At 45.0% G+C, this 17,664-nt stretch overlaps 3 protein-coding genes across 3 annotated transcripts; 2 read left to right on the top strand and 1 right to left on the bottom strand.

Moving 5' to 3' along the window:
• Nucleotides 1-7,638: 7,638 nt before the first annotated feature.
• Nucleotides 7,639-10,429, top strand: LOC308320898 (protein canopy homolog 3-like; the record flags this gene model as incomplete). The annotated part of the gene is made up of 4 exons (XM_080771627.1): nucleotides 7,639-7,759; nucleotides 8,584-8,680; nucleotides 9,117-9,239; nucleotides 10,322-10,429. Exons 1-4 carry the CDS (start codon nucleotides 7,653-7,655, stop codon nucleotides 10,427-10,429), a joined length of 435 nt encoding a protein of 144 aa, XP_080627753.1. The 5' UTR covers nucleotides 7,639-7,652.
• Nucleotides 10,430-13,524: 3,095 nt separating this feature from the next.
• LOC308314181 (mitochondrial import receptor subunit TOM20 homolog) lies at nucleotides 13,525-14,647 on the bottom strand (the record flags this gene model as incomplete). The annotated part of the gene is made up of 1 exon (XM_080761638.1): nucleotides 13,525-14,647. One exon carries the CDS (start codon nucleotides 14,645-14,647, stop codon nucleotides 14,213-14,215), a length of 435 nt encoding a protein of 144 aa, XP_080617764.1. The 3' UTR covers nucleotides 13,525-14,212.
• Nucleotides 14,648-15,122: 475 nt separating this feature from the next.
• On the top strand, nucleotides 15,123-16,307 carry LOC308320891 (eukaryotic translation initiation factor 3 subunit M-like; the record flags this gene model as incomplete). The annotated part of the gene is made up of 1 exon (XM_080771616.1): nucleotides 15,123-16,307. The coding sequence occupies one exon, from the start codon at nucleotides 15,123-15,125 to the stop codon at nucleotides 16,305-16,307; it is 1,185 nt and encodes a 394-aa protein (XP_080627742.1).
• Between the last annotated feature and the right edge of the window lie 1,357 nt (nucleotides 16,308-17,664).

The following is a 17,664-nucleotide window of genomic DNA, read 5'->3' as shown; positions in this document are numbered from 1 at the left end:
GAATGTTTCCTGTCATTACTACATGCGCTTCATTTTCTGTGCACGGTAGGTACGAAGTGGGTAAGTTGTATAATCATGTGACAATATCCACTTAACTGTATTGTTTTCAGTAGCATATTTGATTGTGTTTTCCCGGGATCTTATAATCATCTCGTTGTGTGTGTGTGTGTGTGTGTGTCATTTTACAGGTAGAGGCTGAACTCCAGAAAACGGGAAGACGAATGATGGAAGGAACTGAGTGAAACGCTGATGTGAAGTCTGTGGACATGAAGCTGGGGAGAAGCAGATGTATCAGTTCGGTCTGGAGGCATTGGGAACATGTCGTTCCATCAGAGGAGGTAAGATGATGGAAGGACATTTTCCCAAGGCCAGCGTCAGACGAGCATTTTTGCCCTTCCCCCAGCTAGCCCACTTGTAATGTTGAGAGAAGAATGTTTCCTGTCATTACTACATGCGCTTCATTTTCTGTGCACGGTAGGTACGAAGTGGGTAAGTTGTATAATCATGTGACAATATCCACTTAACTGTATTGTTTTCAGTAGCATATTTGATTGTGTTTTCCCGGGATCTTATAATCATCTCGTTGTGTGTGTGTGTCATTTTACAGGTAGAGGCTGAACTCCAGAAAACGGGAAGACGAATGATGGAAGGAACTGAGTGAAACGCTGATGTGAAGTCTGTGGACATGAACGTGGACATGAAGCTGGGGAGAAGCAGAGGTATCAGTTCGGTCTGGAGGCATTGGGAACATGTCGTTCCATCAGAGAAGGTAAGATGATGGAAGGACATTTTCCCAAGGCCAGCGTCAGACGAGCATTTTTGCCCTTCCCCCAGGTCGCCCACTAGTAATGTTGAGAGAAGAATGTTTCCTGTCATTACTACATACCCTTCATTTTCTGTGCACGGTAGGTACGAAGTGGGTAAGTTGTATAATCATGTGACAATATCCACTTAACTGTATTGTTTTCAGTAGCATATTTGATTGTGTTTTCCCGGGATCTTATAATCATCTCGTTGTGTGTGTGTGTGTGTCATTTTACAGGTAGAGGCTGAACTCCAGAAAACGGGAAGACGAATGATGGAAGGAACTGAGTGAAACGCTGATGTGAAGTCTGTGGACATGAACGTGGACATGAAGCTGGGGAGAAGCAGAGGTATCAGTTCGGTCTGGAGGCATTGGGAACATGTCGTTCCATCAGAGGAGGTAAGATGATGGAAGGACATTTTCCCAAGGCCAGCGTCAGACGAGCATTTTTGCCCTTCCCCCAGGTCGCCCACTAGTAATGTTGAGAGAAGAATGTTTCCTGTCATTACTACATACCCTTCATTTTCTGTGCACGGTAGGTACGAAGTGGGTAAGTTGTATAATCATGTGACAATATCCACTTAACTGTATTGTTTTCAGTAGCATATTTGATTGTGTTTTCCCGGGATCTTATAATCATCTCGTTGTGTGTGTGTGTGTCATTTTACAGGTAGAGGCTGAACTCCAGAAAACGGGAAAACGAATGATGGAAGGAACTGAGTGAAACGCTGATGTGAAGTCTGTGGACATGAAGCTGGGGAGAAGCAGAGGTATCAGTTCGGTCTGGAGGCATTGGGAACATGTCGTTCCATCAGAGGAGGTAAGATGATGGAAGGACATTTTCCCAAGGCCAGCGTCAGACGAGCATTTTTGCCCTTCCCCCAGCTAGCCCACTAGTAATGTTGAGAGAAGAATGTTTCCTGTCATTACTACATGCGCTTCATTTTCTGTGCACGGTAGGTACGAAGTGGGTAAGTTGTATAATCATGTGACAATATCCACTTAACTGTATTGTTTTCAGTAGCATATTTGATTGTGTTTTCCCGGGATCTTATAATCATCTCGTTGTGTGTGTGTGTGTGTGTGTGTGTCATTTTACAGGTAGAGGCTGAACTCCAGAAAACGGGAAGACGAATGATGGAAGGAACTGAGTGAAACGCTGATGTGAAGTCTGTGGACATGAACGTGGACATGAAGCTGGGGAGAAGCAGAGGTATCAGTTCGGTCTGGAGGCATTGGGAACATGTCGTTCCATCAGAGGAGGTAAGATGATGGAAGGACATTTTCCCAAGGCCAGCGTCAGATGAGCATTTTTGCCCTTCCCCCAGGTCGCCCACTAGTAATGTTGAGAGAAGAATGTTTCCTGTCATTACTACATACCCTTCATTTTCTGTGCACGGTAGGTACGAAGTGGGTAAGTTGTATAATCATGTGACAATATCCACTTAACTGTATTGTTTTCAGTAGCATATTTGATTGTGTTTTCCCGGGATCTTATAATCATCTCGTTGTGTGTGTGTGTGTGTGTGTGTGTCATTTTACAGGTAGAGGCTGAACTCCAGAAAACGGGAAGACGAATGATGGAAGGAACTGAGTGAAACGCTGATGTGAAGTCTGTGGACATGAAGCTGGGGAGAAGCAGAGGTATCAGTTCGGTCTGGAGGCATTGGGAACATGTTCCATCAGAGGAGGTAAGATGATGGAAGAACATTTTCCCAAGGCCAGCGTCAGACGAGCATTTTTGCCCTTCCCCCAGCTAGCCCACTAGTAATGTTGAGAGAAGAATGTTTCCTGTCATTACTACATGCGCTTCATTTTCTGTGCACGGTAGATACGAAGTGGGTAAGTTGTATAATCATGTGACAATGTCCACTTAACTGTATTGTTTTCAGTAGCATATTTGATTGTGTTTTCCCGGGATCTTATAATCATCTCGTTGTGTGTGTGTGTGTCATTTTACAGGTAGAGGCTGAACTCCAGAAAACGGGAAGACGAATGATGGAAGGAACTGAGTGAAACGCTGATGTGAAGTCTGTGGACATGAACGTGGACATGAAGCTGGGGAGAAGCAGAGGTATCAGTTCGGTCTGGAGGCATTGGGAACATGTCGTTCCATCAGAGGAGGTAAGATGATGGAAGGACATTTTCCCAAGGCCAGCGTCAGACGAGCATTTTTGCCCTTCCCCCAGGTCGCCCACTAGTAATGTTGAGAGAAGAATGTTTCCTGTCATTACTACATACCCTTCATTTTCTGTGCACGGTAGGTACGAAGTGGGTAAGTTGTATAATCATGTGACAATATCCACTTAACTGTATTGTTTTCAGTAGCATATTTGATTGTGTTTTCCCGGGATCTTATAATCATCTCGTTGTGTGTGTGTGTGTGTGTCATTTTACAGGTAGAGGCTGAACTCCAGAAAACGGGAAGACGAATAATGGAAGGAACTGAGTGAAACGCTGATGTGAAGTCTGTGGACATGAAGCTGGGGAGAAGCAGAGGTATCAGTTCGGTCTGGAGGCATTGGGAACATGTCGTTCCATCAGAGGAGGTAAGATGATGGAAGGACATTTTCCCAAGGCCAGCGTCAGACGAGCATTTTTGCCCTTCCCCCAGCTAGCCCACTAGTAATGTTGAGAGAAGAATGTTTCCTGTCATTACTACATGCGCTTCATTTTCTGTGCACGGTAGGTACGAAGTGGGTAAGTTGTATAATCATGTGACAATATCCACTTAACTGTATTGTTTTCAGTAGCATATTTGATTGTGTTTTCCCGGGATCTTATAATCATCTCGTTGTGTGTGTGTGTGTGTGTGTGTCATTTTACAGGTAGAGGCTGAACTCCAGAAAACGGGAAGACGAATGATGGAAGGAACTGAGTGAAACGCTGATGTGAAGTCTGTGGACATGAAGCTGGGGAGAAGCAGATGTATCAGTTCGGTCTGGAGGCATTGGGAACATGTCGTTCCATCAGAGGAGGTAAGATGATGGAAGGACATTTTCCCAAGGCCAGCGTCAGACGAGCATTTTTGCCCTTCCCCCAGCTAGCCCACTTGTAATGTTGAGAGAAGAATGTTTCCTGTCATTACTACATGCGCTTCATTTTCTGTGCACGGTAGGTACGAAGTGGGTAAGTTGTATAATCATGTGACAATATCCACTTAACTGTATTGTTTTCAGTAGCATATTTGATTGTGTTTTCCCGGGATCTTATAATCATCTCGTTGTGTGTGTGTGTCATTTTACAGGTAGAGGCTGAACTCCAGAAAACGGGAAGACGAATGATGGAAGGAACTGAGTGAAACGCTGATGTGAAGTCTGTGGACATGAACGTGGACATGAAGCTGGGGAGAAGCAGAGGTATCAGTTCGGTCTGGAGGCATTGGGAACATGTCGTTCCATCAGAGAAGGTAAGATGATGGAAGGACATTTTCCCAAGGCCAGCGTCAGACGAGCATTTTTGCCCTTCCCCCAGGTCGCCCACTAGTAATGTTGAGAGAAGAATGTTTCCTGTCATTACTACATACCCTTCATTTTCTGTGCACGGTAGGTACGAAGTGGGTAAGTTGTATAATCATGTGACAATATCCACTTAACTGTATTGTTTTCAGTAGCATATTTGATTGTGTTTTCCCGGGATCTTATAATCATCTCGTTGTGTGTGTGTGTGTGTCATTTTACAGGTAGAGGCTGAACTCCAGAAAACGGGAAGACGAATGATGGAAGGAACTGAGTGAAACGCTGATGTGAAGTCTGTGGACATGAACGTGGACATGAAGCTGGGGAGAAGCAGAGGTATCAGTTCGGTCTGGAGGCATTGGGAACATGTCGTTCCATCAGAGGAGGTAAGATGATGGAAGGACATTTTCCCAAGGCCAGCGTCAGACGAGCATTTTTGCCCTTCCCCCAGGTCGCCCACTAGTAATGTTGAGAGAAGAATGTTTCCTGTCATTACTACATACCCTTCATTTTCTGTGCACGGTAGGTACGAAGTGGGTAAGTTGTATAATCATGTGACAATATCCACTTAACTGTATTGTTTTCAGTAGCATATTTGATTGTGTTTTCCCGGGATCTTATAATCATCTCGTTGTGTGTGTGTGTGTGTGTCATTTTACAGGTAGAGGCTGAACTCCAGAAAACGGGAAAACGAATGATGGAAGGAACTGAGTGAAACGCTGATGTGAAGTCTGTGGACATGAAGCTGGGGAGAAGCAGAGGTATCAGTTCGGTCTGGAGGCATTGGGAACATGTCGTTCCATCAGAGGAGGTAAGATGATGGAAGGACATTTTCCCAAGGCCAGCGTCAGACGAGCATTTTTGCCCTTCCCCCAGCTAGCCCACTAGTAATGTTGAGAGAAGAATGTTTCCTGTCATTACTACATGCGCTTCATTTTCTGTGCACGGTAGGTACGAAGTGGGTAAGTTGTATAATCATGTGACAATATCCACTTAACTGTATTGTTTTCAGTAGCATATTTGATTGTGTTTTCCCGGGATCTTATAATCATCTCGTTGTGTGTGTGTGTGTGTGTGTGTGTCATTTTACAGGTAGAGGCTGAACTCCAGAAAACGGGAAGACGAATGATGGAAGGAACTGAGTGAAACGCTGATGTGAAGTCTGTGGACATGAACGTGGACATGAAGCTGGGGAGAAGCAGAGGTATCAGTTCGGTCTGGAGGCATTGGGAACATGTCGTTCCATCAGAGGAGGTAAGATGATGGAAGGACATTTTCCCAAGGCCAGCGTCAGATGAGCATTTTTGCCCTTCCCCCAGGTCGCCCACTAGTAATGTTGAGAGAAGAATGTTTCCTGTCATTACTACATACCCTTCATTTTCTGTGCACGGTAGGTACGAAGTGGGTAAGTTGTATAATCATGTGACAATATCCACTTAACTGTATTGTTTTCAGTAGCATATTTGATTGTGTTTTCCCGGGATCTTATAATCATCTCGTTGTGTGTGTGTGTGTGTGTGTGTGTCATTTTACAGGTAGAGGCTGAACTCCAGAAAACGGGAAGACGAATGATGGAAGGAACTGAGTGAAACGCTGATGTGAAGTCTGTGGACATGAAGCTGGGGAGAAGCAGAGGTATCAGTTCGGTCTGGAGGCATTGGGAACATGTTCCATCAGAGGAGGTAAGATGATGGAAGAACATTTTCCCAAGGCCAGCGTCAGACGAGCATTTTTGCCCTTCCCCCAGCTAGCCCACTAGTAATGTTGAGAGAAGAATGTTTCCTGTCATTACTACATGCGCTTCATTTTCTGTGCACGGTAGATACGAAGTGGGTAAGTTGTATAATCATGTGACAATGTCCACTTAACTGTATTGTTTTCAGTAGCATATTTGATTGTGTTTTCCCGGGATCTTATAATCATCTCGTTGTGTGTGTGTGTGTCATTTTACAGGTAGAGGCTGAACTCCAGAAAACGGGAAGACGAATGATGGAAGGAACTGAGTGAAACGCTGATGTGAAGTCTGTGGACATGAACGTGGACATGAAGCTGGGGAGAAGCAGAGGTATCAGTTCGGTCTGGAGGCATTGGGAACATGTCGTTCCATCAGAGGAGGTAAGATGATGGAAGGACATTTTCCCAAGGCCAGCGTCAGACGAGCATTTTTGCCCTTCCCCCAGGTCGCCCACTAGTAATGTTGAGAGAAGAATGTTTCCTGTCATTACTACATACCCTTCATTTTCTGTGCACGGTAGGTACGAAGTGGGTAAGTTGTATAATCATGTGACAATATCCACTTAACTGTATTGTTTTCAGTAGCATATTTGATTGTGTTTTCCCGGGATCTTATAATCATCTCGTTGTGTGTGTGTGTGTGTGTGTCATTTTACAGGTAGAGGCTGAACTCCAGAAAACGGGAAGACGAATAATGGAAGGAACTGAGTGAAACGCTGATGTGAAGTCTGTGGACATGAAGCTGGGGAGAAGCAGAGGTATCAGTTCGGTCTGGAGGCATTGGGAACATGTCGTTCCATCAGAGGAGGTAAGATGATGGAAGGACATTTTCCCAAGGCCAGCGTCAGACGAGCATTTTTGCCCTTCCCCCAGCTAGCCCACTAGTAATGTTGAGAGAAGAATGTTTCCTGTCATTACTACATGCGCTTCATTTTCTGTGCACGGTAGGTACGAAGTGGGTAAGTTGTATAATCATGTGACAATATCCACTTAACTGTATTGTTTTCAGTAGCATATTTGATTGTGTTTTCCCGGGATCTTATAATCATCTCGTTGTGTGTGTGTGTGTCATTTTACAGGTAGAGGCTGAACTCCAGAAAACGGGAAGACGAATGATGGAAGGAACTGAGTGAAACGCTGATGTGAAGTCTGTGGACATGAAGCTGGGGAGAAGCAGAGGTATCAGTTCGGTCTGGAGGCATTGGGAACATGTCGTTCCATCAGAGGAGGTAAGATGATGGAAGGACATTTTCCCAAGGCCAGCGTCAGACGAGCATTTTTGCCCTTCCCCCAGGTCGCCCACTAGTAATGTTGAGAGAAGAATGTTTCCTGTCATTACTACATACCCTTCATTTTCTGTGCACGGTAGGTACGAAGTGGGTAAGTTGTATAATCATGTGACAATATCCACTTAACTGTATTGTTTTCAGTAGCATATTTGATTGTGTTTTCCCGGGATCTTATAATCATCTCGTTGTGTTTGTGTGTGTTAGCTTAGTTTTCATGTAGTTTCCATTTAGTTTTCGTCAGTGAAAAGAGGTAGTCGACAAACCTCATAGTTTTAGTCGTCGAAATCGTGTGTGTGTGTGTGTGTGTGTGTGTGTGTGTGTGTGTGTGTGTGTGTGTGTCCAGTGTGCAAGTTTGTGTCCATAGAGATGAAGTCGGCGTTTGATGAGACGGGGAAGACGAAGGAGGTCCTGGGGACAAACTACAATTTCATAGATGACAACAAGGGAACGCCGCCAATCAAATATGTCAAATCGTAAGTGTTTGTGATGATGATTGGGGTGGTTGATGGGTTGATACTATAGGCAACCACACTAACAAGTACCCAGGACCTTTTTGTGTTATACTTATAGCCTTGATAATGTCTTGCTGTGCCATAATGTTCTGACTAATACAAGTATTCAATCAAATCACATGCTACAGTGTTGTTGAAGTCTGGAACATATGAATACAACTTACATTTCAGTTTGGCTTTTAGGCTTTGAAGTGGCACAGGGCAGATATGACAAATAACCTAAAACAATTACTGACACGTTTAATACAAAAAATATATATAAATAAACTTCAATGGGTGCTTACAAATGTGCCTGTTGCTAAGAATGGCTTGTGACTAGTACATTCAACTTGAAAAGAGATAGATGAATGGCTTGATACTAGATTGATCGATACCTACATACTGTAGGTGTCTTTTGTGTCTCAAATACAGAACATGTTCCACAAGTCTTCCTCTGGGGATGATGGTATTTCTGCTAGAATAGAGAAGTTGTACTCTCTGTGTGTGTGTGTGTGTGTGTGTGTGTGTGTGTGTGTGTGTGTGTGTGTGACTGTGTGCGTACTGATAGTCTCCAGCATCATTAGACTGATCAGCATGGAACAACCTCTGTGCAAATGTTCCACAATGACCCCTTATAGCGCCACCATGAGGCAGAGTTCATTGATGTGGAAAACTTTCCATGCAATGTCCTCTGTTTCCTACTTTCTCACCATTCATCCCCTACCATGTGTGTGTGAAGGCTTTCACTTCTGCTTTCAGCTGTGAATGTTTAACTGAAGATCTCTCTCTCTCTCTCTCTCATATAGAGACCTGAGGTTTATTGAGGTTGTGGAGAACGTGTGTCAGAGACTGACCGAGTACAGCCTCCACAAGGAGCGGTCAGGCACTAACCGCTTTGCCAAGGTGTGTGTGTGTGTGTGTGTGTGTGTGTGTGTGTGTGTGTGTGTGTGTGTGTGTGTGTGTGTGTGTGTGTGTGTGTGTGTGTGTGTGTGTGTGTGTGTGTGTGTGTGTGTGTGTGTGTGTGTGTGTGTGTGTGTGTGTGTGTGTGTGTGTGTGTGTGTGTGTGTGTGTGTGTGTGTGTGTGTGTGTGTGTGTGTGTGTGTGTGTGTGTGTGTGTGTGTGTGTGTGTGTGTTTAGTGCGAGGTCGCTTTTTGCCCTCAGGCGTCTTACTGGTATAGAGGGTTTAAGTGGTACTGAATTGCAGCTCAACAAAAGCAAATTCATCCTGGTGTGTGACGGAGGACAATTATCGTCTCATTCCTAGTTAATACTACTTAACTAGGTGCACACAACCCTAAATAAAAGTCAATTTATAATAGAAGTGTGTGTCTCTCTGTAGGGCATGTCGGAGACCTTCTCCACCCTCCATGGTCTGGTGAATAAAGGAGTGAAGGTAGTCATGGACATTCCCTATGAGCTGTGGAACGAGACGTCTGCTGAGGTGGCCGACCTGAAAAAGCAGGTAAATGATGTAATGGTAACTTTAACCCATTTAGACCTGAGGACGATTCTACACATGCCTTCTAAATACTAGACAGTTTTCAGAAAAATCCATGTTTTCTATGTCAGTGGTTCTCAAACATTTTCATGTCAAGGACCCCCAAAAATATATGTAATTGGCCGCCGACCCCCGTCTGAAAATATGTTGTTCCAGGGACCCTCCGGAAGCAAATATTTGAGTTAAAGATGGAGTGCCACAATTTTTGTTTGACCCTCGACAGTCAAACGTGCCAATGAAAAAAACAATAATTTAGTGAGATCACATTATCAACCCCTCTCCTAACCCCTTAAGTTCAGGTGGATCACCATTCACCAGGCAAACCAGGCATACTTAATGAACTGGTGGGGGTGCCCACATAAAAACGACATTTTAACAAAGTGTGTGTGTGTGTGTGTGTGTGTGTGTGTGTGTGTGTCTTTTTTGTGTGTGATACAGCTGCGCCCTCTGGTGGTGTAACAGCGGGACAGACAGACAGACAGACAGACAGACACACAGACACACAGACATGATCTGCTAGGTCTCATAGTTAGTGCTCACTGCATTCGCAATAATGCTCAAGCACCTTCAACAACCCTATCCAACCACATGTGCTATCTGAGAAGCTCTCTCGGTATGCAGTGATTGATTGAATACTCTATTAACAGTTTGCAAGAGGTACAACAATGCTAAATACAACCAGGGGTTGACACTAAAGTCTCAGAGGCACTTGCCCATCAGGTCATGTTCTATACTTGCCCTAATGTCATGCCCACTTGCCCCGAAAAGTAAATCGTCCATTCAAAAAATGATAGGTAAAATTGTAATTACTGTTTAATTTAACACTCATTATTTAACATCAATTTTATGCCAAATACCTCTATGACTATGGGTTCACACTTGTTATATTTCATAATTCTATGTGTAGCAATAGTGATGACAGCACATTATACAGTAGGTAAACTTACAGTATTTGACTTAAGTTTCCACAGACCAGTAGACAGAGAGCTCTGGCCACGTTCAGGTGTTTAGAGACAGATATCTCGTGTTTGTGTTTGTGTTTATAGATGGTTGCGTCCCCTCTCAAACGAGCACTTGCCCGGTTGCGCAACCTGATATCCACCTGCCCCGGAAGTTTTATTTACCTGCCAGGGGCAGGTGGGCAACCCTTTTAGTGTCAACACCTGACAACAATACAACAATACTTAAACAATACAACAATGCTATTAGGAAAAAGCTCTTAAATCATACTGTATGTGTTTTGATTGAGACCATTAATAGGTTGAGAACCTTGGATTTGTGAATATTATTATTTGACCTTTCTTGGTGTCCATGGCCCGCTATGCAGTACTCCAGTAGGTATATAGTACATAGTATATAGTATTTTTTTTATTGGTCTAAAATATTGTCTATATACCTATTACCTACAGTACATCATGAATCCACTTGCTGACCGGCTGTCTGTATTGAGCAAATGTTTTTATAGGTGTTTACATGATGTGCCCCTACAAATCTTTCCAAATGTGCTGACTTCATCACATTTGTCATGACGGCTATGGCCGTTTTTAGCCCAAGGAGTGTTTTTTGCGCAAAACAAATGTCACATGATACTTAAAGCATAAGGAAATTTCATTTTTTTTCATTCATGAATGCATACAGACAATATTGTAGGCTTATATGCACAAAGTTTTGCACTTTAAACAAAAGAAGCCTGTTGGCTGCAAACTACTTGTGTTCATGGCATATAGTGATTTATCTCCTGCACCACAGAGTCACGAAAGCGAGCCGTCTATGACAATTGCATTCTTTAGAGACTTAAGAAATCACATGATGCGAGCTTGTAGATCTTAGATTGTAGATTTTATATAAAATAGGCAATAGCCTATTTTATGAGACTACAATAAATGTAATTGTATGTATTAAATAGCTCGAATCAGTGATGGTTATTTAGTTAGGACCCGCTATAGTGGTGTTCGATACGAACTTAAACCGGGATGTAGAAACCTCTACTTCAATGCTCTACGAGTTGCTTAGCCAGTAGCCAGATATTCTGTCTCATCTAGACGACTCGTGCCAAAGGTAATAGAAGCTATTCAGGGTATCTGGGTTGTAAAGCCAGACACCTTGGTTCGTATGTGTTGACAAGTGGCTATGGGTTTGTTTTTTTTGCAATTAGTTTGAGGTCAAATTACATAATTACTGGACTACATCATCATCTTCAATCTCGTCTTCAGTGATGGGGCCCGCAACGGGGGGTATAGCTCTTCAATTCCGGACATGGTGATCCATCTACAAGCCCATCTCCCGACAGTCTGTCTGATCAAATCAGCAGAGTCTTGGTCTTGGTCGCTAATCACAGAGAAAGGAGGAGATTATTATATTTCTTTCTCCCAAGGGCTTGTGAATTTTAGGCAGACGAGGAAGGTGCAGCACCGGTCCTGCGACAGTCTGAGGTCATTCAGTCCGTTGACACGTTTCTTGATCTTGGATATTGTGTCTTGCTTGAGTGCTGTGACTCTGAAGATTTGGGATCATTGGAGATACCACGTGCGTTGCTTGGTAAGTTGGTATCTGAGGTTTAGAGGCTGGGATATGATGAGTGCAAGTCTAGTGTCACGATGATATCACCACTGTGTATATCCATCTCTGGGGTTTCTACGTTAATGTGATGTCAGCGCTGGAGCTCAATGTTCTCTCCATATATGGGACTATAGGTTATCCCTATATATGGAGCTCTGCGTAAAAGCCTTCGCAACAGTATGTGTGAGGCATGTATCTGACCACTGGAGGCTACTACTGTGGTTCACTCTTAAGAGTCTCTTTAATACGATCCATCCCAGACATTCTTCTTCGTAAGTTATCTGAGATGACGGTGAATCCAGTTCTGATTAGTATAGGTATTTCTCCTTTCTATCTAACAGGCCCACAACAAGTGAGATTTAATTTGGCGCTCTCTGATAGGGCAGTAAGCAGTACAGGGGCCCTCCAGGGGACAGTTAGTTCCTCCCTTTTATTTACCCTATACACAAATGACTGTGTCAGCTCACAGCCCAATCAGTATGTAGTCAAGTTCTCTGACGACACTGTTATCCTTAGTTTACTCACAAGTGAAGGTAACACCAGCAGCCATACAACTGGAGTGGGCAGGTTTGTAACCTGGTGTGATGAACATCACTTACAAGTTAATGTAAGGAAAACTGAGGAGGCTGTAGTGGATCCCAGGTCTATAGGTGACCACACCACGATCACCATACAATACATGGTCATGATATCAAACAGGTCACCTCCTATAAACATCTAGGAGTACACATTGATTGTGATATAAGCTTTTTGGTGTAAGTAGAAACATAATGCTGATCTTCTATAGAGCTATAGTCAATTCTAAGGTATGGTATCACCAGTTGGTTTGGAAACCTAACTGTAAAATACCAGTAAGACGCGCAAACGCGGGAAGCGAACGCAGCTGAGACCCTGCAGATCATGTCTGTCTGTCTGTCCCGCTGTTACTGTATATGTGGACCTGGCCCCTTTTGTGCCCATATATGGAGCTGAGTGGACCTGGCCCCTTTTGTGCCCATATATGGAGCTGAGTGATTGCTGATGCAACACACTCCATATTTGGATAGCGGGACAGACACACGGACACACAGACAGACAGACAGACATGATCTGCTAGGTCTCATAGTAAGTGCTCACTGCGTTCGCAACAAATCTGAGATCCTTAGATTAGCCAAAAATGGCAGGGAAGATCATGGGTATGTCTATCCCCTCCCATGTAATACGAGTAAGACGCGCGAACGCGGGAAGCGAACGCACTCAGCTCCATATATGGGCACAAAAGGGGCCAGGTCCACAACAAACAAATCACTGGCCCCTTTTGTGCCCATATATGGAGCTGAGTGGACCTGGCCCCTTTTGTGCCCATATATGGAGCTGAGTGGACCTGGCCCCTTTTGTGCCCATATATGGAGCTGAGTGATTGCTGATGCAACACACTCCATATTTGGATAGCGGGACAGACACACAGACAGACAGACAGACAGACAGACAGACATGATCTGCTAGGTCTCATAGTAAGTGCTCACTGAGTTCGCAACAAGCATTCCTTTGTCCCTCTGTCAATCACACTCCTTAAGACGGCCTGAGGTGTCCAATGTAAAAATTGTGTTAACAGAGTCTTTGCAGAGGGCAGACAGGGTAGGGGTCGAAGGTTAAGAGGTGATGTTCTTCCTTTTTTGCACTAGGTATGTTGGTGTGTGGTATTTTTTTTTCAGTGACTTCTCATTTTATTGAGGGTATCTTAGAAAGAAAACTTTTGATATTCAGATTATAATACAAAAATAACACTTTGACAACTCAAAATACCAAAAAACAAGCGTTGCTCCTTATTGACTCAAAACACACATATATGACCATGTCTAGCATAGTGATGCACAAAAAAACTAATTATAAGATTATAAGATATGCAATGTCATTTTGCATACATAATTACATTGAGATTTTCAATTTTGTACAATATTTCTATGATAGATTTGTCTAAGCACTATCTATGACATTTGTATTCCTATTCATCAACATTATAATGCAGCATTAGCATAGTAATAATAATCACAGTTCCAAGTCCAAATGTGTGTCACAAAGACAGATTGACAGGAAATGACAGGGTAGTTATAGGGAATGTGGTAAACTATTTCCAGAGGATATAAAAAATAGTAACAGCCATAAAGTAAGACAGGAGTAGAGTGGTAGAGACGTTTGCTGTCAAATGATGTCCAAAGCTTGGACTCTCACAGTCAGCCTCTCCATCTCAAACACACTTTTCATTTAAGACAAGTATTCAAACGTGGAAAAACTTAAGAGTGTACGTCAATCACACATACACTCTTTCATTCTCCTGTCAGAGGGACCGCAGGGCATTTGAGATTCTGGATGATACTTTCATTCAATGTCGTCTTCTGCTATAGGGACTGGGCATTTGCGATTCTCTGGCTGATGCCGGGCAGTTTGGTAAGCAGCGTCTGGAACACTGGAGCAGGCAGAATCTGCTGGAGCACCTGGAGGAGTTGCTGCAGGGGCTGTCCGCACACCGCAATCGCATTGGTCAGGTGATCCACACCCTTCTCATAGTCTCCTTGTGAAAGGAGTTCCTCTCCCAACTGGATCTCGTCCAGGAAGAACCTCTGAACGGCCTCCGGGTCTTTCAGGTCAGGCAACGTTGACAAGCCGGCGTTCATCACGCTCATGGTCGCATTCCGCTTCCCCCTGCGCTCGCGCAGCTTCAGCTTAAAGTTCGGGTCGCTCCGTCGTTTTCTGTCGAAACAAATGCAGTGTGCGATGAAAGCGGCCCCGCACATGCCGGCGACAATGGCGCTCGTTTTATTGCTCATCATCATGTTTAAGAGTTGAGACGACTCCTCCAGCAACGAAGCTGCAGGCACAGCCTGGCAGGCAGCTACTGCCTGGTGTGTGGTATTTTAATGTTGTACGGGTGTGCCTTTGTTGTCTTGTATTGTGTATTGTGTATTGTATTGTATTGTATTGTATTGTATTGTATTGTATTGTATTGTATTGTATTGTATTGTATTGTATGCTGCAGGGCGGGTCCTTGGGGTCCAAGACAAATGTCTTCCTTGGGAGACAAAATAAAGAAACCTTGAACCTTGAACAACAGCCAGTTGGGGAAAATAAGATTAAGACTGTCCTAAATAGGGGGTCAGATATTGATGACCATCGTCGCACAATGACATCACCACGCTGTCATCACAACCGTGTAATTAATCTTTTATAGTGAATTGTTAAATAAAGTGTCATTTAACACTTACACATTTAAATATTAAAGTATTTGGCGGAAACTAATCAATTTTCAGTATGAGCGCCGAGCTGACCCATAATAAGCGTCTGCCTAACAACAAAAGGCAGATGAAGTTCATTGACATCACGGAGGAGGAACAGGCCTCAGAGCTCAGGGCCTACATGAGGTCCAAAGGGGCCGACATCCCCCCGGAGAAGCCCGGCGGCGGGCTCCGCGCGGACCTGGTGCAGATCATCGACGCGTGCCACGTCTGCTTCAAGGGGTCCGACGACAGAGACGTGGAGAGCGTGATGAACAGCATCGTGCATCTCCTGAACGCCCTGGGGGGGAGCGCCAACGAGCAGGAGAGCCTCGTGGAGAGCCTGTGCGAGAAGCTGGTGACGTTCCACGGAGGAGAGCGAGCGTCCCTGCGGACGCGGCTGCTGAGCAACCTGTTCCGCGGCGTCGTGGACGGGTCCGGGCCGGTCCGCTTCACGCTCCTCTGCGGCCTCATCCGGGTGGCGGCGACCTGCGGCGCCGACGCCGTCTCCTTCCTCCCCACCGACCTGCCCACGCTCCGCAGGTGGATCGCCGACTGGAACCTGACCGCGGACCGGAAGCGCGCTCTCCTGAGGCTGCTCTCCGAGGCGCTGCACGACTGCGGGCAGAGCGAGCCCGCGGCCAGGGTGATGCTGGAGCTGCTGGGGAGCGACGCCACGGAGGAGGAGGAGGACGGTGGCGCCGACGCCACCACGTGCATCGTCCGAGCTCTGAAGGACCCCGACACCTTCCTGTTCGACCACCTGCTGGTCCTGAAGCCCGTTCGGTTCCTCCAGGGGCAGCTCGTTCACGACCTGCTGGCCATCTTCGTGAGCGCGAAGCTGGCGGCGTACGTGCAGTTCTACCAGAAGTTCCGGGACTTCGTTGACCGCGAGCTGTCCCACGAGCAGAACATGGCCAAGATGCGTCTGCTGACGTTCATGGACATGGCGGTGGAGTCTAAGGTGGTCTCCTTTGACGCCATGCAGCGGGAGCTTCAGATCGGCGCGGGCGACGTCGAAGCCTTCGTCATTGACGCCGTTCGGACCAAGATGGTGTGTTGCAGAATTGACCAGACGCGGCGACAGGTCGTCGTGAGCCAGAGCATGTACCGCGCCTTTGGCAAACAGCAATGGCAGCAGCTCTTTGACCGCGTCACCTCTTTGAAGGCCAACCTGACGACTGTGAAGTCCAGCCTGGAAACCCTGTCGCCCTTTGCCTAAATGGTGCATTCACACCAAGCCCCCAGAAGGGCTGGCCAACGTTGAAGCTGCCACTACCTATTGGCCAAAAGAACTGCAGCACGTTGACGGACGGTCAGTGACGTCATGTGCGCAACGTGCGTCAACCCTGACCTCAAACTTGAGGTCCGCTCTCAACTTCCTATTGATGGTTATCAATATTCCAGTATAGATAATGAGGCAAAAACAATTAGGTCTAATGGAAAAGGTTTATTTGAAGATGATACAAAAAAAAGTCAAAAAAGTAAAAGAGATATTACAAGAGAAAGAGTTCAAAAGTAAAGTACAACGATGGATCCAAAAAGAAAAGTACAAGAGTCGAGAAAGGATAGAACCGTACAAGAGCAGAGTTGCACTTGTTCCTCGGGGTTTAGTGTGGCATATTAGCTGCCTCATCATGGTTCTTACCCCATCTTTTATAGCATGTGGTCTACACGAAAGTTCCGTGGCACTCTCCAAGTTCTTCCCGCAAAACACATAAGTCATATCCCACAGCACCGAATGTCCCAGAACATTTGAGAACTGTTAGAAAAAAAGGATCTGACAGATTTGTTCCCATAATTATGTTGCATACGTTTAGACATTTTAAATAATGTTTTTATAATGGTGGGGATAGTGTGGGGATAGTGTTCGCTCGTGGGCCATTGGATGATATGATCAGCAGACGGTCTATGCTTTTTTCCCGAAGCTTCAGCGCGGTATACTGCGTATATATCATATAACGTTAGACCACACCACTGTGCAACACGCTAGATGACATCCTCAAGCGTGTGCGCGACGAGCGAGAAAAGTATTAAGGAAAATAAAGGGTTAAAAAGAACAAGGAACTGGCTGGAAGTCATTCGTTTTCCACCATTATAAACGGGACTTTTGTGGAGAGAGAAGGGGAGTGGAAATGGTCGACATCAAATTGCTCGTGCTGTAGCTTCTGATGTGAAGTTGAAGCCAGCTCTACTTGATTTGCTCAGTGGCCTTGTGGTTAGAGTGTCCGCCCTGAGACTGGGAGGTTGGGGTTCAATCCCCGGCCGGGTCATACCAAAGACTACAAAAAAATAAATGGTACCCAGCATCAAGGGTTGGATGCTGGGTCCATATCTATGCAACATACTAGCGTCATGTCCAGGGGGTGTACTTGTACATCAAGCTGCCTCAAAATAAAATGTACTTGACTTGGCTAATACACCAGACGTTGTTGTTGATGAGGACAGTAGAGAAGTGACCGTTTTAGAAGTCGTATATGTACAATTGACCACAGTCTGGAAGAGGCATTACTTACCAAGGTGCTTAAGTACCAACGTCTTAAGGATGCTATTATACAGCTTGGTTACTTAAGTAAACT

The sequence above is a fragment of the Protomyctophum bolini genome (assembly GCF_963924005.1).
Source record: "Protomyctophum bolini genome assembly, chromosome: 1".
NCBI classification, from domain to species: Eukaryota; Metazoa; Chordata; class Actinopteri; order Myctophiformes; family Myctophidae; genus Protomyctophum; species Protomyctophum bolini.
This window is presented reverse-complemented; position numbering and strand designations above follow the sequence as displayed.